At 37.3% G+C, this 20,136-nt stretch overlaps 2 protein-coding genes across 3 annotated transcripts in view; both read right to left on the bottom strand.

Annotated features, from left to right (window-relative positions):
- The window catches only part of LOC113547140 (U7 snRNA-associated Sm-like protein LSm10), an 810-nt gene extending 49 nt beyond the window's left edge, over nt 1–761 (bottom strand). Inside the window, exon 1 of the mRNA XM_053236761.1 lies at nt 1–761. This exon is cut by the window's left edge and continues 49 nt beyond it. Coding sequence (XP_053092736.1) covers nt 402–761 — 360 coding nt within the window. The 3' untranslated portion in view covers nt 1–401.
- Nucleotides 762–2,485: 1,724 nt separating this feature from the next.
- oscp1a (organic solute carrier partner 1a) lies at nt 2,486–17,759 on the bottom strand. Of its 2 annotated transcripts, none has more exons than XM_053236760.1 (10): nt 17,626–17,759; nt 11,501–11,655; nt 10,640–10,807; nt 9,373–9,453; nt 8,490–8,593; nt 7,118–7,246; nt 6,861–6,930; nt 6,602–6,747; nt 4,880–4,937; nt 2,486–3,848 (listed from the first exon to the last, which is right to left on the bottom strand). In XM_053236760.1, exons 2-10 carry the CDS (start codon nt 11,651–11,653, stop codon nt 3,741–3,743), a joined length of 1,017 nt encoding a protein of 338 aa, XP_053092735.1. In that variant the 5' UTR covers nt 11,654–11,655; nt 17,626–17,759; the 3' UTR covers nt 2,486–3,740. The 2 variants fall into 2 exon arrangements, with proteins under 2 accessions (XP_053092735.1, XP_026803181.1); XM_026947380.3 differs by lacking the exon at nt 17,626–17,759 and adding an exon at nt 14,900–15,358.
- Between the last annotated feature and the right edge of the window lie 2,377 nt (nt 17,760–20,136).

Consider the following 20,136-nt stretch of genomic DNA (forward strand, 5'->3'; position numbering starts at 1 on the left):
GTGTGTGTGTGCATGTGTGTGTGTGTGTGTGTGTGTGTGTGTGTGCATGTGTGTGTGTGTGCGTGTGTGTGCATGTGTGTGTGTGTTTCTCAGGCTCAGGAAACCCTGAACCTACACTTTCCACAGTGTTTGTGTATTTGCACCTAAACATCTAAAGAAAAAAGTTCTTACAGGAAGCACAAATTTCAGACGTGAGACGAGGCGTGTGTCGATACACAAAGTCCACGATATCGTGATGAGGTATTAAAAAAAAAAGCTCTTCTCATTGGTCAGAGGTTTATCAGTCACATGTTACACAGGAACAGCAGAAATGTCCGTGATATAACGTTTAACTGATTATCAGCACGCGCTCACCTCAAACTTTAACAAAAACCTAACAGAAAACAGAAATTCTTCTGGACTTATTTTTTCTTCTTGCTGTACTCCTTCCTGCCTTTCTCGGTGAAGCGGCGCACTCTGTGGATTTTCTCCAGCTGGGTCTTTACGGTCTCTACGATGTTCACGTGGTCAGGAATGTGGACGTAGCGCACGTTACGGCCGGTCACGAACAGGTCGGCCATCTCCGAGATGTTCCCCCGTCGGTCCCGGTACAGGACGTCCTCCAGACGCACGTTCATGAAGGCGTCCACGTTGAGGACGCGACCCCGGGCCGTGCTCTCGTCCCGCAGCTCCACCGTGGTCACATGACCGTGCAGACCCTGCAGCAGCACCACCAGGCTGTTCTCCGAGATGGTGCGCTCGGCGATCGACTGGGTCGCCATCGATTACCTGCTAGACGATCGGACACAATCACACACACAATCACACACACAATCACACACACAATCACACACACAATCACACACACACACATATCAGAAACAGAATCACCTTTATTGCCAAGTACTGTGGGTTTACATTTACAAGGAATTTGTTTTGGTGTACTGGTGCTTATATATAATAAAAGTATAACAGAAAAATACAAGAAATAAAAAGAATATTAATAAGATAATTAACTATAAGCATAAATGTAGAAATTTAAAAATTTAGGAAAATAAAATAAAAAATAAAGACATTAACTGTACATTAGTGCAGGACGTGCAAAAGTGAGCGAGTGCAAATGCTCACAGTTTGAGGTAAGAAGGTGCAGTAGAGCAGTCTGAGGTGTGTGTGTGTGTGTGTGTGTGTGTGTTAATGTAAAGCATGTGTAACGGAAAAGTGGGTTTTATTTTGTTAATGTAATGTGTAATGTGTAATGTCCGTGGAGGCGGATAAGAGACCATGGTGGGTCCTGGGGATTGCTGATGAGGCCAGTTGTGGATGGAAAGAAACTGTTTTTGTGGCATGAGGTTTTAGTCTTGATGGATATATATATAAAAACTGTATTAATTAAACATGCAAATATATTTTACTCAATAAAATCAGTACTGGAATAAAATTCGGGTTCCAGTTATTCTTACGGGCTTCTGTACAGGAAATCAATACGCAAATTATATGCAAATTACACTAATATCTAATCACTCAGTGAGTGTGTGTGTGTGTGTGTGAGAGAGAGAGATACATTTCCTATAACTAAGTGCAAAACTTTTGTTTCCTCTATAGATTTTTAAATGAAAAAGTGGAGTGCTTAAACCTCTACCTTTACAATTTATCTACAAATCCAAAGAGGTTAAAACAAACAAACAAACAAACCCTACAACTAAACAACAATCCAAAACATTTCAATTCAAAGAAAACAAAAGATTATTCAAACAGTGGACAGAGAATTTCTTAGAGAATATTTATTTTACATAATAGTAATAATAATAATAATAATAATAATAATAATAATAATAAACAGAAAGGCGGATGCAAACTGTAAAAAAAACATGCAAAAGTTAACATCTTAACATTAACATGCACCATTTCACTCGTTGTTACTCATATTGTGATACTAACGCTAATAAGTGGTACAGGCTTACAGCCACCAGTTTAGCACAATGCTAACTGCACGCCTATTTGAAACACCATGGTCTTGTCCCCAAACTCTCTGATCTCCCTACAGAAGCGCACTACATACAGCACTACTGTAACTGTATGATGCTCCCTACCTAGTGCACTACATGTCCGTTTGGGATCCGCCCAAGCAGCGCGCGGGGTTTTTCACCAAAAATTCAACCTGGACGAAATGTTGACCTAATTAAACTGAATTCTTTTTATATTCTCCAAGGATCTAACGTACTTAAAGTACATATTACTGATTAAAAATGGCGCTAATGGCTGTTTCTCGTTACCTGATTTGGCGTTTTTTTAACCGCTGTAACATTTTGCTCTAACAGTCCCGTTGCTCCGCCTCCTACTTCCGTGTTGTGGTGACGTCATTTATTTCTGGAGCGCTTTGTCTCCCTCTAGCGGCCGCAGAACAAACCGCAGCGTGAACAAGTTCAGATTAGAGTATTTTTGTAAATTTTACTGCTTCATGTCAGTTTTTAAAATTTGTTTTATTCTCTGTCAGTTTATTTAGTTAGTAGAATCTTCGATACCTTGATACCGACACAAATTTAATTCTATATAAAAGTTTTATACAAAGTAATAGAAGAATACTTTGTGTTTAACATATCATGCATTCAGATTAAACAAACAAACAAATATCCATTTATATATTTCAGTCTATTAAACTTGATTCAGCCATAACAATAACTCACTGAGTATAAAATTAGAAAATAAATTTTACAGATTTAAATTTAAATCTGTAATAGAAACATACAAACTGTAGCAGTGTAACTATGTTAATGGCAGGCAGGATCTCTATCGGGCCGATAGCAGTGTAAATAGTGGAAGGGATATGAATTTAATCTGATCCTTAACAAGTGGAAAAGTTTGGAATTTACATTTATGGCATTTGGCAGACGCCCTTATCCAGAGTGCCTTACATTTAATCTCATTTTTTATACATCTGAGTTGAGGGTTAAGGGCCTTGCTCAAGGGCCCAGCAGTGGTAGCTTGGTGGTTGCTGGGGATTGAACTCATGACCTTCTGATCAGTAGTCCAACGTCTTAACCACTGAGCTACCACTGAATTGGAGTTGGAGAAGACAATCTTTAAGCTGGAAATGTTTACATAGAAAGAGACTTGATACTTATTACAATTATTATATTTGCAATGTTAGTGATTTTTGTGTGAAAGCTACAGTTTTGTGCAAGTCGTGTCTTTAGCTATGTATTTTTTTTCCTGTATTTTTTTTCTTGTATTTTTTTCTTGTATTTTTTTAAGTGCTTGAGGTTCAAAGAAAAACATTTTTAAAGCTCATTAGTCTTTAAGTATCGGTATTTGCTGATACTGAAGGCTTCAGAATCGGTATCGGAGATGAAACCGTGGTATCGTGCCATCTCTAAATGTAACAAGAGCAAATCAAACCCTAATAATGAAGTGAATAAAGCAATGAAAAAATAAATTCCTTACAGATACATCACAGACTTCACGTGAGATTTACACCTGTGCCTTTTTACACGCTTCATACTTTTTCACACATAGACTTTTCACGTGTGTGTGCACATGTTTTTGATTGAATTTTAATTTCATGTGATTTTTAGACAAATGATTGACTTATTGTCACACGTGATTTTATTTATTATATATTACTCACATGTGGTCTCATGTTAACTTAAGTTCATTATTGAGATTTCATGTTTTTTTAACATTTCACATAATCACATGTGCCAGAACATGTGATCACATGTGAAATGCATGTGATATTTCTGTAAGAGATATTTCTTTCTGCTTTAGAGGTCGTCCATCATGGCCAGCAGATCTTCTCCTTTGTTGCTGGGTCTCTCGGCTTCGTCCTGATCGGTGAACTGGGCGGCGATGCGGGTCAGCTCGGTGTCGGCCTGAGGGCAAACACACCAACACAGAGTCAGAAATGCTTCATGGATGTGTGTGTGTGTGTGTGTTTGTGTACTCTAAACTACCACATCTAATTCAGCCCTGGCTCATGGGTTAATAAAATGGTTGTATTTTTTTTTTTCAAATGAATTAAACTAAACTATTTTAATTAACCACTGGTTTACTTTTACTTACTAAATATTATTTCTCTCGAAAGTCTCCGATTTTCATATGTGTACGTATTAAACTGTGTACGGTGCATTGTCGATATAAAGAATGTTTAACAATGCAGTGACTCAGAATGAGACAAACGTCAAAGAGAATCTAGTTTTTTAGTCAGATTACAGAAATTAGAGCCTGTAGGTCACGAGTGATCTGGATTCTTCCTCGCTCTTACACAGCTGTAATGAAATTATCTATTAAGTAAACAAAGTAAGAGAATTATTTTTGTAATTACACTTAGACACGCCTGAGTCGACTCTGTAGCTACACATGCAAGCCTAAAGATCTTCCTCTGAAGGTGAAGTGTGTAAGAGAAGAGAAGCAAAAAGAAGAGGAGAGAAGAGAAGAGAAGAGAAGAGAAGAAGAGAGGAGAAGAGAGGAGAGGAGAGAAAAGAAGAGAGGAGAAGAGAAGAAGAGAGGAGAGGAGAGAAGAGAAGAGAAGAGAAGAGAAGAAGAGAGGAGAGGACAGAAGAGAAGATAAGAGAAGCAAAAAGAAGAGAAGAGCAGAGAAGAGAAGAGAAGAGAAGAGCACAGGATCCTCATGGCCCGGAGGATTCATAAACTCCACACTTGACATTTTAATGCTATTCAGAGCTCTAAACGTCCGAGTCGAGTGTGCTCTGAGGTAATGCTTGTGATTGGGTGACAGGTGTTTAAACAGACTTAGCTCAAGGCGAAGGAGCTCCACAAGCACGCAGTAAACATCCTCCACCCATCCAGGCCGTAAAAATAGAAATGCACACACACACACACACACACACACACACACAGTAAATATGCAAACCTGAAACGTCGGCTCAGGGCTGTGGCTCACCTTTACAGCCTGAATGTTCACAACACTGAACGCCTCGTCCGTCACTGATAACCTTCCCCTGCAGAGACACACTTCAAGAGTCACAGCTCCTCAAATAGCAATACCATAATAATAATAATAATAATAATAATAATAATAATAATAATAATAATAATCTTTACTAAACTAACATTTAAAATGCAGTAAATGAGATGTGATTGTGATTTTTCAGCTTTGAAAATAATCCTGACTTGACATAACAGTAATACTACTACTGATATTAAATGTTACTAGATTTTATATCTGCAATTAAATTTCAATGTGCTTTATATAACAGTACAGCCAACTGTCCCATTAAGGGTTGCTTTTGTTCATTAAGTTTATTATGTTATGCTTTATTTATTCGAGACACATCATACACGCAGTGTACTTCACCTTCATTCAAATGCCTATGCATGTGGAATACAGAGGGGTCCGAAAGTCAGAGCACTAGTGAAAATCTTCTGTTTTGGCTTCTGTTTCAATTTAACACAAAGGATTTCATTACAGATTTTATTATCAGCAACAAGTCGAGTGAAAATTTGAATCTCTGAAATATTTACATGGATTTCTTCAGTATTTGGTTCATCCCCTTTGTGCTGTAATGACAATGTGCACTCGAGCTGGCATGGACTCCACACATTTGTGCAAAACCTTATGATCCATTTTAGATCAAATCTCTCAGCGTGTCGTCTGATCACATGCTTCAGTAGAAGAGATTAGACATGAGGAAAATTGGACCTTTCGTACAAAGCAGTTAACATGGTCAATATCACACATTTGCTTACATTTAAACAGGGACGTAGAAATAGTGCAGAATCTTCAATATTAAATCTAAAAATATAAGATATTGAACATTTACTTTCTTTGTTTTAAATATTTCAAAATTCTAAAACCTTCTGTTTATATCCAAATTTAAAAGAAAAAAAAATTGCAGATTTTCAGTGTGGTCTGAGAATTTTGGACCCCGCTATACGTACGTGTTTATTAAAGAAACATCGAGTAAAATTTCTTCTTAATGAGTATTTTGATTTTACAGTGTGCTACACCGTGTTTCACACATGATCGTCAAATCCGTGAGATGATTTGTGAGTGATGAGCTAATGACATTATTACAGATTTTTCTCCTTTTTAAGTGATAATGGTGCTCTACAAGGCACCGTTTACAGGCGTGAAAAGAGAACTACTGGACCTGAAATAATTCTTAAGAAATAAAAAGTGGAGAAGATGATGTCTCATTAAAGTTTCTGTGGCTATGAAACACGTGCGTAGTATGGACAGCTTTTTAAAAAATGATTAACTACTTAATAAATGAATAGAATTTATAACAAATTAAAGTTTTAGACTAAAATTTACTTGAATGGAAAAGAAGTATTGTTGGCTAAAATGGAAGGAAAATAGTTGTTAAAGAGTATAAATCCCCTGGACCTCAAAATCAGGTGCTCATGACTGAGACTCATGACAAGATCGACGCTGCATGATTGGCAGATATTCACTTCTTGTTTGAGTAAAGGTAAGAAATTTGTAACATTTTTCCGCTCTCCTCGGACGCCTCTGGTGTAAATGAATGCGGATGAAAAACATCGAAACCAGACCTTACTATTTCTCCACAACACGCCACATGCAGCTGATCTTACGCAAGCATCTTGAAACACACACGTAAAAAACTCCTGGGCTTAAAGCTCAGAGGTGACGTGTACTCACTCCTCGTCTTCCTCCTGGGCTGAAGGGAACAGATTCACTCTCATCCCTCCATCAGCACCACCAACATCCCAAACCTCCATCTGTCCCATCAGCTTGGCTAACAGGTTGAGCTCCACTTTAGCTAGAGGGTTAGGATCATCGCTAACCTGCTCAACACACGCACACACACACACACACACCTGATATGTTCATAAACATGTAAATAATATAAAGCCATATGAAATAAGTTATAAGGCTCTGGATAAAGGCGTACTTTCACCTGTTCGCTTTTACAGGTGTGTTTGGAGCTTCCTGAGGTGTGTGTGTCCTCGGCTGAGCTCACACTGTACCTGCATGAGTACAGAGTTCACACAAACTCCTCATGAGAAGAACTGAGCGCAAATGGAGGAGAACTTTCTAGAAAGTTTCCACACAGGTATGACTGATGATTCAGGGTTGCTGGTGTTTTTGACATAATGTTGCAGTGGATCGATTGGTTTAATGTGACATGGGGTAAATAATCAGTGTGGTGTTTACATGTTAGTGCCCAGACGTGTCACTCGGTCTCCAGATATGTCGAATGAAGCGTCTCTCATGGTGCTGGTGTAGCTGCCTCCGCTCACAAACTCGCGTCTTCTCACCACCCTGCCTCGTCTGTTAAAATATCTGAGACAGAAACAAAGTGTAGTTTTATATCTGAATATATATATAGTCCCACTCCACTAATCTGATTGGTCGAGGCGCTTTCCAAGAGTGCTTATATTTTCTATAAGTGCGCTGGGACGTTTCACTGTGTGTATCACTCCGCTTGTCTGTGTTCACCACGTACAATTACACTTCCTAGTTTTGTTTACTACAGTAGAGTTAGCGATATCATCAGCGGACATGGCAAAACAATGACTCTTTTAATGAATATAACTATTGGCTTAAAAAATAAAAGTCTGTTAGATGAAGAAAGGGAAGAAGGGAAGCCAATTTCACCAGAAGCAGCTTTAACAGGAATGCACTAATCAGTGTGAGCTAGCTAGCCAGTGATGCTTTTGGAAAACTCGGCCCTAGTAATTGAAACTCTGAGCTAAAACAAGTAACAGAAGTTTATAGCTACCGGTTTAGCTTTGTGCAGACTGTATGTCCAAATCATCATGCACTGGATTCAAAAGATGTTATTCAGCGCAGTGGCACCATTTGAACATAAATTTTGTCGAAAAATAGAAGATACTAATAGATCCTAATTAGATTAGGCCACGCCTCCTAGCTGAATCCAAACTAGCTACGTGGAGCTATTTAGCTGTGTAAAGTCATGTTGTATATTTTTATTGGTAATGGTGAGTCAGAAACCACATCTGAGACACTGACAAAGCCGACTGAGGTGAGTGTGTTATGATTTAAACATGCAGTTTGAACAATGCTAACAGTAAATGAGGATTGTGCTAATAGCAATAGTTGTAGTAATGACAGATTTGAAGTAAAGTTGCAGGTACTTGTAAATAATTGCAGATAATAGCAGTAATGTACAATATAGTATACCATGGTGTCTAATGCTAATGTTTAGTTATACTAGATACCGTATCTATTTTACCATATACTGTATAAATGTTACTATATACTGTATCTATTTTACTACATACTGTATAAATGTTACTATATACTGTATCTATGTTACTATATACTGTATTTATGATACTATATACTGTATCTATATTACTATATACTGTATCTTTTTTACTATATTATGTATCTATGGTACTATACACTGTATATATGTTACTATATACCATATCTACGTTAGCATATACTGTATCTTTTTTACTATATACTGTATCTATATTACTATATTATGTATCTTTTTTACTACATACTGTATCTATAACTATAGTTCGCAGGTTAAAAAAACAGAAGCACTGACTACCTGATTAACCCTGGAACTTCAGAGCCGTGAGGCACCGGCCCCGACGTCGGCATCACAAAAGTCCCGTCTGGTTTCTGGAGATTCTGCTTCAGGAATATCGACACCTGACAGAAGGAATATCACAGCTAGTGATGGATCAGTGTGATAAATCCACATTATACTGTACTACAGTGATGCTGCTTAGGATCCAATCATTTCCTTTGTAGAAGTTCTGACAAAGCTCTGCCTTTTCGAATCGACCCTGAGTGAGCTTCTGTATTTTCCATGTAGCACTATAGGTAAAGTCGAGTATAAAAGTTTGTGCACCCTCAAGACAAAAGGCAGTGTGTTTGGCTTCACGGATGTCTGTGCATCATCACAGAAGTATCTAAATTGTGTGTGTTGAGAGAGCTCATTAGTCAAAATATAAAAATAATATCATCTCCATTAATTCATGTGAGAAATATTATCTAATAACTTTATAACTGCCTCCAATGTATTTCATATCCTCTAACACAAAAGAAAAATTTGACTATTTCATTTTGGTGCTTTTCAAAATAATTTTCTGTCGGTTTAGTGTTGTTTTGGATTGTTTTGCTTTTTACTTCTATTTCTTGTTGAAAATTATAAAAAAGAGGGACGTTTTCCTTTCAAATCTCACACAAGGACACTAAATTTGTCAATAAAGTGATAAATTTACTGTATGTATTTATATATTTTGCTAATTTGTTCTTAATTATGTTTCCTTCCTTTCATTCTGCTCTCAATTTCATTATAACCCTAAAGAAAACATCTGCTGATGTGTAAATTGAAACAACAATGTTTCTTTAAACACTGTATATACAAAACAAGGACCATTGTCCTCAGGACCATTTTCTAACATTTTCTATAAGACAAACCTCACCCTGACGTGCACGTCCTGAAAGAAAGCGAGGAGCGTCTGCCGTATGAGCTGCAACTCACCGTCTGATAAAGGAGTGTACATCTAAAACAAAGTGAGAAAAAAAATCATGTAGCAAACTGATGAAGTGAAAAATTAAACTAAAATGTAGTAGGTAAAAGGGAAAAAAGCCACCAATATCAATAATATAGCTATAATACAAGGGCAAAAGCTCTTTAAGTAACAGTTCCTCAATTAGCTAGATAACTTAAGTCAAGATAAATTAATGTCAAGTTAAACTTAAGTCAAGATAAAGTCAAAGGTCTAACTGTTTAATAGAAATATTGCTGACCTCATATCCTGTTACACAGATATCATTAAAGATTTGGCTTTAATGATTTGACTAAAGGCACTTTTTCACTTATTTGCAGTCTGAATCAGAGGAAAGCTCTTAAAGCCTTGATCCAAACATCATAGCCAGTACATTAGATCATTCATCACCAGCGAGAGAGAGGGAGAGTAATAGAAAATAACCAAAATAAAATATCTATACACATACATTCAACTGGAGAATTCACACTCAACATGGACATGATGTTGTGCTTAAACACAGCAGGAATTTCACTGATTAATGTTCAATGATCCTACTCTTCTCTGAAAGGAAGTCTGAGAAACTGAATAACTCCTCAGTGAGATGTAATTATATTTAATCATGTTAACGTTTATCATGTTTTACTGGTTAATTCTGAAAAAACTATCAATTCAATAATCAGTGCTGTAGGAATGAAGAAACTACAACCCTATAAAGTGTGCTCCTTTATGTAGACGGCAACGGCTCTGGGAAAAACTAACGCTTTCAGACTCTTCTCCCCTTTTCTGATTTCAGTGATGGCATTTCAGTGTAGCACGGCTGCGACATAGTGATGAAAGTGAATCGCAATGTGCCGGGGAATTGCAATCACTTTTGACACAAAGTCAGGGTTTCATTTTTTTTAAAAAGGAATCCCACCATGATTGTTTTTCACTGAAGACTTAAAGCGACATTAGAGTAATGCAATGAAGGTTTTGCTTTTCAGTGTGTGATGTTTTCTTCAAGTCTCTAATAAGCAGCAATACCGTTAGCGTATTGTGTTTCGCTTTATGTGACCATACGTTTGGACCAAACCAAATCAAATCAAACTTTGGACTGAAGGTTGTTTTGGTCCACACCGGAGCGTGCTCACACTTGTCTAACACTGGTGAAAATGTGAAAGTATCCTGAATGAGAGATGTAGTGTTGTAACGGTGGTACCTCTATGATGAGACGCTGTGCCTCGTTGATGAGGTTAACGAGGCGAGGATTGTCTTTAACGAGCTCCCGAACCCCGTCCATGTGGTTGAAGGAGACGAGCAGTAAGTCTCGCGGCCGAGGACAGAGGGCGATCTGGTACTTAAACGCCATCGTCATCAGGTCGTACAGCTGCACGCAAGCATCATGGACATATACAATACGTGTACATATACGTGTACATATACACACTGAACACACTGTAATTAAATATTGCAAAAAAATTTCCCACGGCATTTATTCAGGGCACTTTAACATTTATCCGTTTGTAATTCAGTTTAATGTCAGATGTGCTAATATGTGTTAAATTCATATAAGAGTAGTCTATAAATACATATACTAGACATTTATGCACAATGTATATAGCTTTCTATCCAAATGATATGAACCAAATGATTATTATTATAATAATGATTATCACTGTATGAAAATCGTGTCAAGGAATTAAAATCTCTGTTAACCAATAAAATCAGCCAGAATAACTTTATAAGGTTGAAAGTTATTAACCATGTTAGCACTAGAGCACTACACTGATGTGATTGTGAATTTCTGTAAATCAAAAATCTGTGTATGAAAAAATGAAAAAAAAATTAACCACAAATCAAACAACATTTGACATTCAAAAGGTCATTAAATCATAACATTAGCACGGTGGCACATAGACATTTTAAATAATGACTTTCTAATAATTTCCAGAAAAAATAGTAAAAAAAAAAAAAAAAAAATCTATAAAAACATCACAGAGGGAATGTGATTCATGTTGAGTCTGCTTTAACCCCTGAGTCAGGTTCCTTTACCACACTGAACCCTCCCTAGCCTCCCTACCCTGTCCATGCTGGTGGAGTTGAGCCTCATGATGGAGGTGTGAGCCAGGCGTGTTAGCACGCAGCGCAGAGCTCGGTGCGAGTACATGTCCTGCGGCTGCATCACCTCCTCCATAAACGCCTTACTGAACATCACACCCACTACATCATTCATCACTACAGATACACAGAGAGAAGAAAAAACATGAACACTGACAGAATCAGATCATCCGCACAAAACACACCACACTCCAAGTGTTACAGCGCGGGAAACCATATTAGCATAACAACTTAGCATATTAACTTGAGGCTATCAATAACACACTGCACTTCAATTTGAAACACAGTAGAAAGGGAAACCATATCAGCAACAAGATTTATCTACTAGATATTAGCGTAGCTACAGGCTAACATTAGCACACTGCACTCTAGCGTTAGGTGTTAATTCATTTTCTGCAACAGCAGCTCTGACAGCCGTGCCCTTGTTCTAATATACTCTCGTTTCTATAGCAACAGCTCATCCACAAGGACTTGTGATCTATCTCGAATATTAAATCTAAAGCTGCCAGGAGTTTGAAAGCAGAATGAAGCGGCGCTACGGCAGGAAATGGATCGTTATCGTTCTGTCACTATCTGCCCTGGAGGACGAGTTTAAGGGTCTCAAACTATCAGAGGTGGAATGGAGGGATGAGGAGACCAGTTTACCTCTTTTCCTGTCATCCTCCGACCATCCTGCAAACCGTGTGAACACAGCAACCTTATTATTATTATTATTATTATTATTATTATTATTATTATTATTATTATTATTATTTGTAAATGTGGGATTTCGCCATCCTGTGGAGTGAACACACATGACCTGTAATACCATGACACATTTAACTTCTTAAACATGTCCAGGGTGTGAGGAGGCGTTTACTTTGGGTTTAAGCCTGAGGTGGGAAGTTTATTCACTGCAGCATTTCACTCACCTGGTTAGCTTTAACTGGCAATGCTAGCGTTCACTCACCTGGTTAGCTTTAACTGGCAATGCTAGCATTCACTCACCTGGTTAGCTTTAACTGGCTAGGCTAGCCTTCACTCACCTGGTTAGCTTTAACAGGCTAGGCTAGCATTTACTCACCTGGTTAGCTTTAACTGGCAATGCTAGCGTTCACTCACCTGGTTAGCTTTAACAGGCTAGGCTAGCTTTCACACACCTGGTTCTAGCTAAGCTAATCTAACCTGTTAATGCTAACCAGGTGTGTGAAAGCTAACCTAGGCTTTTATTTTATTTTATTTTATTCTGTTTTTATTATGTGTCAGTGTTGCACTGTGGGACGAGGCACTAACGAAAAACTACATTACATTACATCACATATATGTAATATGTACGTGACAAATAAAGAATCTCGAACCTAGGTTAGCGTTAACAGGCTACAGTAGGTTAGCTTTTGCTCACTAAGTTATTCAGACTGAAAGAAAGCTTTTAAGGTGTAATGTGTAGTTTCATGCGCAGGATTAGCAGCGTTAGTTCTGTGATTGCTAGCAGGTGGTAAGTCACTTGTATCGCTTGTAGTTTGTCACTTGTGGGTGTTTTTTTAGTTCTGATGAAAAACAGTGTAGTAACAGTGCAGTAGCCTAAATGTATAAATGCTCACTATTTACAGTTTATACACTGCTTCTGTTTAAAATGATTTTACGTTTGATTTACACATCGCTCCGCTCGCAGTAGCTCATTAGCAAAGCTAACTGTCCTCGCTACGTCCAAAGACATCAGCCATCTCTGCTACTTCCGAGGTTTATTTTTCTTTGTAACGTTTCTCTACACATTTAAGGAGAGGGCGTATGTGACAGGATGAAACCTGATGATGTTTTTCTTCCATTTTTTGTGCCTTGAACAGTAAACAGGAGCTAAAGGTGTTAGCGGGGAACTGAAGACACGTCGGACCACACAAGCTACGCGACTGGTCTGAGAAATCATTCGAGAAGATTGTGTGGATTTGTCACTTTACTGTATTACACTCATTTGCAAAGAATCGAGAAATTCTGACTTTAAACTGTGCTTTGTCTCTGACTTCACGTATGTAGAAAATTAAAGATCATCGGTCACTTTAGCTGCATTCACGCCATGTCGGAATTACCGTAAATACCAGATAACAACCTATTATTACACAGAAATATTACGAGATAATTCCTTAACTACGTTTTACTGCTGAAGCCGCCACCGTTCTGAGTGTTTCCACATGACGGTCAGGTGGGACAAGTCAGAGCTCTCAGTAGAAGTTTACAAGTTGTAATTACGAGTTCTTACGAGTACGTAATTACGAGGACGTGAACGCTTTTTACAAGTCGGAAACTAGTAATTACGGTAATTACGATATAGCGTAAACGCAGCTTTTATTTCCTGCTAGTGTCTCAATTCTCCTGCTTTCCATCCTAAACAGTGTCCGAGATTAGAATTAGTGTGTCTTAAAATCGTAGTATGTTCAAACGAGTATCGCAATGGTACCCGGATGGTCGACTGTTTACAGTAGATTTTCGAAGTGTGAAACCGTGGACACTTTTCCAGCTAATATTACCCACAATTCCTTGCATGATAGAGGAGGAGGAGGAGTTTTGTGACGGTTTGCTTCAGCGAATTCAAGGACGCAATAAATCATGGTAATAAATCATGGTAAATTAAATGATATAGTATAAATGATATAAGGAATAATGAATGAAGAAAAGGTGAAACGCAATGAGGAGGTTGTTTACGGTGACGTGTGCATAACTAGGCAACAGCGTTCTCTTGTTACGTGACGTATTAATTAGTACGTCCCCGTACTTGTATACTCTTTTCCTACACACTCAAAAGTATGTACTTTATCTTCACAAAAAGAGTACATCCTTTTAGTGCGCACTATAAGTAGGTGAATTGGGACGCAGCGTTTACTTTAGAAAGGCGAGAAGCAGAACGTAGATTATTCTGACGTGTGTTCTTTGGTCAATGGTATCAAGACCACAATTGTTAGATTCTTCTTCTTAAATATTTGGATGAAAAAGTGTTAAGTAGTAGGTGTTATGCCTTTAGACAGATCATCTCTGCTTTGTTCGGTTTCAGGGACATTAATTAGCCTACAGTTACAAGCATTTTCACACTTCCTGCGCACATTTGCTGGATGTGAACACACCTAACAGAGCTCTTTCCTGCGCAGTCTGGTTTCAGAGAGAATTCCCAAGCGTTTTAAACCCTCAGTTATGTTATAAATGATGATGAACTGACTGAAAGGTGTTGGATTTGAGTGTGGAAGGGGAAGAAAAGGTTTAGGGGAAGTGACATGAATGACATGGTTTTTTTTCTGGAACACACACTTAGGAAGGAACTATTTCATCTGATTGAGGGGATTTCTCTAAAACACTAACGTGAGGGGGATTTTTGGGGGAAACTAACACTGGTTACCTTTGTGTATTTTATCATCTGTTTCATTCTGAGCTCGGAGTCTCTGGTCCAAAATATAAAGCATTTCTCCACCCAGATTTATAATGAGTAAAGGCAGAGTCCTCAGAGACATGATGGCAAATCTGAGGATTACAATCAGCTTACAGTACAGCGAAGATACCTATCTATCTATCTATCTATCTATTTCGCTAAAACCTCTTTTAACTATTCAGTTAAAGCTATAATAATCGGCCTGTGCACCTAAAGCGATTTGTTCCTTTCTTTCTGAACTATAAAAAGCAATAATAAAGACATGAGATGCTCAACTATGTCATTACACGCCGTGACCGGCAGAGGGCGCTGCTTCTGCTGGCGGTATTTTTCTTCTTCATCGCATTGAAGCGGCTGCCATCCGACTGTAAACTGTTATTACTGACACCTAGTGGACTGGCTGCGCTTCTACACCAGTCAGAAAATGATGATCACGATTAGTTATCACAATTATTTACCCAGTTTAGGGGTATTTTGCCATGCAAGGGGGAAAAACATCAGCATCTCCTTATTACAATAAAAGCATGTGAGCAATTTCATTACTAGAAAAAAAGTATGTCGATGTTACAAGGGAAGTGTCTTGCTATTATGAGAAAAGCATGTCGTTATTAGGAAAAAAATAATATTTGTTAGAAGAAAAGCATCTTGTTACGACAAAAGCATTTTTTTTTATTATTAGAAAAACATTTGGAGAAAAGCATTTCGTTTTTTCCAAGAAATAAACCTTGTTATTGCGAGAAAACATCAAGTTATTAAAAGATAAGCATCTCGTTGTTACAAGAAAACCATGATATTACTGAAGATTTTCGATATTACTGTATATTGTTGATATTACTGAATATTGCCAATATTGTCATTATTACTGTATATTGTTGATATTACTGTATACTACTATATAATAAAGTATAATATTATTAACAGTATGTCACCATAACTACCTGTGTCACTATTACCCTTTTCTTGCCATTTGTTTTCATATCTCTTGTTTTTGCTTTATGCATTTGCATTTTTGCGGCCTGTAGCGTGAGAAAGGTTTTATTATAATCATTATACGGTTGAAATTGACTCTAAGTGACACACCTGTTTTCCAAAGACACTTAGGTATTTACTTTGCTCTTCTGTAATTCTGTAAAATTTTTTTGACCCGTTCAGCTCAGTGTAACTCTGTAATCTCACGGCATTGAGCTGTGCAGCGTACAACAACATCTGATCACTTTTTTTTAAAATTAATTTTCACTTCTAACATTGGAACTAACACACCCGTAGTTCACATGACTTGTGAGTACGAACAGGATCCTTCCCTGAGGAAATTATCCACCTCATCTCTCACAGGATCAGCTCCAAAAAGTACAAATGACTAAACAATGATTTATTCTTTTATTTATGCTGTTTAGTTTCACATACCCAGGCTGCAGCTGATGTAATCTATATGGTTAATCTGTTAGACCTCCATTATACATGAGTTCTGATTTTTTTTCTGATTTTGTTCTTTTTTTTTTAATGGATCCTATTAAGTCTGACGTCATATATTTGTCCACAGCAGTCGTCTTTTCTACATCCTCATTGTTACATTATTGTCTGAAATCTAGACGTCACAAAAATGTGCAACAAAGCAGTCTTTTTTATTCGTTTTTAAGATTTTTTTTGCACTCAGTGGGAAGAGATTATATTGTCAACCTGAAATGATCTGCTGCTAGTGTATAACATGACCTAACCTGGCATAACAGAAAGATTAGTTTTGCTTTAGGCACAAACACTGAAGTTTTATATAAAAGATTATCATCATCATCATCTCCAACAGTATAATTATCTACTTTATAGAAATACGGGATAAGAACAAACCCCAATAGCTGCAGGGAAAACATCTGGTAATATGCAAATTAGGAAGCGTAAGATGTATATCAACACACCCACACACACACACACACACACACACACACCCACATAGAGATAGAACATACAGTACTACAATGTTACAGTTCAACAGATAATTGTAGGAGTTTAGAGAACTAGCTGAGTATTTATCTCTTAACAGTTGTCTTAAATGCAAAACCTCACAACTGAAGTTTCTCTTTCGGCCAATGAGACCCAGTTTAGGAAACTTTAAGAACCTTTAACCATCCATAGTTCTATGATTACTACTACAAGTACTATTATTTTCCTTTCATTTTAGCAAAAATTACTTTCCATTGATGCAAAGTTCAGGCAGTGTAAATAATTATTAATGTACTGAATTTAATGAATTAATTACAGTGGCATGATGGTGCAGTGAATAGAGTCACTGCCTGACAGCTCCAGCACCTCAGTTCATTTCTAAAAATTACGAAGTCTAGTTACTAAAATTCTTTAGGAAAGTCTGGATAATCGACTGACGTGATGGACTGATGACAGCAATGACTTTTTAATGCTTAAATATTCACGATTAGTTCATGGCTGCTAATGAAGTAAGATAAGAAATCACATACTATTTCACAGCTGTTTTATTTTGATTGTATCTTATATAACATGTAAACAAACAAGTATTTCACTATTGTAGGGAAATCCTTAATTTAAAAAAACAGCATATTTAAAATTAAATGCTTATTAATAGCAGAAGTGTGGTAGCTGACTGTGGGAATTATTTGCTTTTGTTTTTGATTTTATCTTTTCTTTCTTTCTGATCCACCAGTATATCGTCAACTTCTCGCATACATTACCATCTCTGTGTCAGCGAACAGCTCCTTATGTTTTGTAAAACCCAGGCTAATCTGAATCCTAATGGTCATTGATTTGAACGCTGCACTGCTGAATGGACTCGCACTCTGGTTCCTAGTGAGCTTTGAGTTAGTTTATTTTTATTAGTTCTCAGAATGGAAGTTCATTCCAAATGTTTTGTTTCGCACTGATGATTCACATTTGCACTTTTGCCTAATGAATAGTGACTAATGCCAGAGATGAGAAACATCAGGTTTCAGCATGAAGCATGGGGAATAAACACATAATTCTCTGTCTGTTCATCATAAAGACTTCTGCTTTCGTCAACATTTATTTCTTTTGAACGAGCCATGTTGGCACTTCACTAAATGAAATAAAAACTTGTCTGTACGAAAGTCGATAACATTCAGCCCTTTCTGACTGAATGGTTAATAATTGACATAAATGCATGTGACTGAATGAGCTGCAACAGAGGATCTGCTACAGAAGCTGAAGTGATTCATGTTTAGATAAATAGAGTCACTGAACTCAAGCTAGTTTTTTCCATTTGTTTACTGGCTCTGTTACAGGATTTTTCTGCTGTAAATCCACTGAAATACGTTGCTGGATCCGCATTCAGACCACAATCTGACCTGGGGTTGTGCTGATCTGCCACCAGGTGTGAAGGAGTGTGTGTGAATGTGTGTGTGTGTGTGTGTGTGTGTGTGGTGCACTGTGATGGACTGGTTTTCCCTTTCCCCCTGCGTTCCTGCTGGGATGGACTCCGGATCCACCTCAGCCCTGATCAGAATAAAATGCTGAAGATGTATGACTGAATGAAGTAGTTATTAATTCTAATTTTTGTCCATACTAGCTCAGCTTTATTTTGAGGAACTACACACATGTTTAGGAGAAACAGCTTTTCAAGGCATAAACCATTTCGGAAGTGTTTCTCAAGACAAAGACTGCAGGCCTACAGCGAGCCATGAAAAGCTGTTTCTGTGGCTCTTAAACATTAATACAGCTCTTAGGAATAAATTTGAAGGTACGTGTTGAAAATTGGATGTGAATCGTGTCTTGCTCACACAACGTCAGGCGTCGTCTCTGCACTCCTTCTCAACTCCATGGTCTGTTTTAGAGGAGGATCAGATTACACGAAACACATGGCTTAGTTAAAGTCATGCTCACACACTTATTTACACTTAAAATCTTTTTTTATTTAAATACAATTAAAAATGCTTGTAATTATTGTAATGGTAGTCGAAGGTTAAGCGATGTACGACAATCTACAAAAACTGCTTTGGAGAGATTTTAATAATTCAGTTGTTTAGCAGTTCGCTGCTATCATTTGCCTCTCCTTCACAAACAGACTCAAATATCAAAGCATTCATGCTCTAATGACTTGTTTGTGAATCCTACTTTGAGTGTCTAGTCCATCTGTCTCATGTTTTGTACTCATTTACATGCACTCAGGTCCACATGGTGCATTATTATGCTTAGAAATGCGTGAGATACTGAAATACTTAAAGCAATTCTGGGCCTGTTCGAAAAGCCTGGTGCCAAATGTCTAGAAGCGTGTTGCGATAATTCCTAATGACAAGCTGGGAAAAATCTTCGTAAACTTGGACTCTTATATAAAAAGAAATCATATAACATCACGCACATTTTTTTGTGCTGTTTGTGCTGTAAAAACGGTTGCTGTAGCTTAAAAGAACTATAATCCTTACATCTCATCTTAACTGTCAACACAGCAGTGTGGTTTCTGACCAGGTTCATATGTAAACTAGCAATTACAAAAAGCCAGTATATTTTAACTGGAACTACTGATACTGAAGAGTGCAAAAGTTTGCACCCCCTTCAATATCTGACTTTTTCACTTACTGGTGCATTTATAATCAAACATGGCCTAAATATATTTTTATAATTTATAGCATGGCCTAAATGTTATCTTTATTAGCAAGCTTAAAAGTTTACATCTCCATTGATACATGACATATTTATATTTGAACGCGTTTCTTTAAGGCATCTATTTACTTAGTAAACACAGCGTTATTTTGTTAAGTCTTATTGAAGGCACAAAAAGCTCAAACAAGTTCAATCTTATAGGTAGTTATGTGTGAGCTGTTAAGAGCCAACGGGGGGATCAGGAAAAACTCACACACACACACACACACACACACACACCTTAAACCACAAAATATTCACAGCTTTCACAGAGCTGGAGAAGAGAAAGTCTTTATACCATTGTTCAGAAATAGAAGAAGAACAAAAACAAGTTCAAAAAGTAGAAGAATAATCACTGAAAATGTCTTTAGTCCTTACTTCATATTTAGAAATATTTTTAAAGCATGTTAAGATTGTGAAATCCATAATTAACAATGCAGTCATTCTGACAGTTTGAATTTAAATGAGTGTATTTAAGTGAATTAACGAGACATAACAAGATACTAAGTTCAACTATTGACATAATAAGGTATTGAGTTATTACTTCAAAACAATGAGATACTAAGTCAAAATAACAACACAGTGTCTTC

The sequence above is a fragment of the Pangasianodon hypophthalmus genome, chromosome 9 (assembly GCF_027358585.1).
Source record: "Pangasianodon hypophthalmus isolate fPanHyp1 chromosome 9, fPanHyp1.pri, whole genome shotgun sequence".
Taxonomy (NCBI): Eukaryota; Metazoa; Chordata; class Actinopteri; order Siluriformes; family Pangasiidae; genus Pangasianodon; species Pangasianodon hypophthalmus.

Coding starts and splice junctions, on each gene's coding strand:
- oscp1a (XM_026947380.3), bottom strand. CDS start 15,011: ATGTCTCTGAGGACTCTGCCTTTACTCATTATAAATCTGGGTGGAGAA. Junction 7,247..8,489: donor GAAGTTCCAGGGTTAATCAG/GTAGTCAGTGCT, acceptor TTTCTGTCTCAG/ATATTTTAACAGACGAGGCA. Junction 4,938..6,601: donor GCCCAGGAGGAAGACGAGGA/GTGAGTACACGT, acceptor GTGTCTCTGCAG/GGGAAGGTTATCAGTGACGG.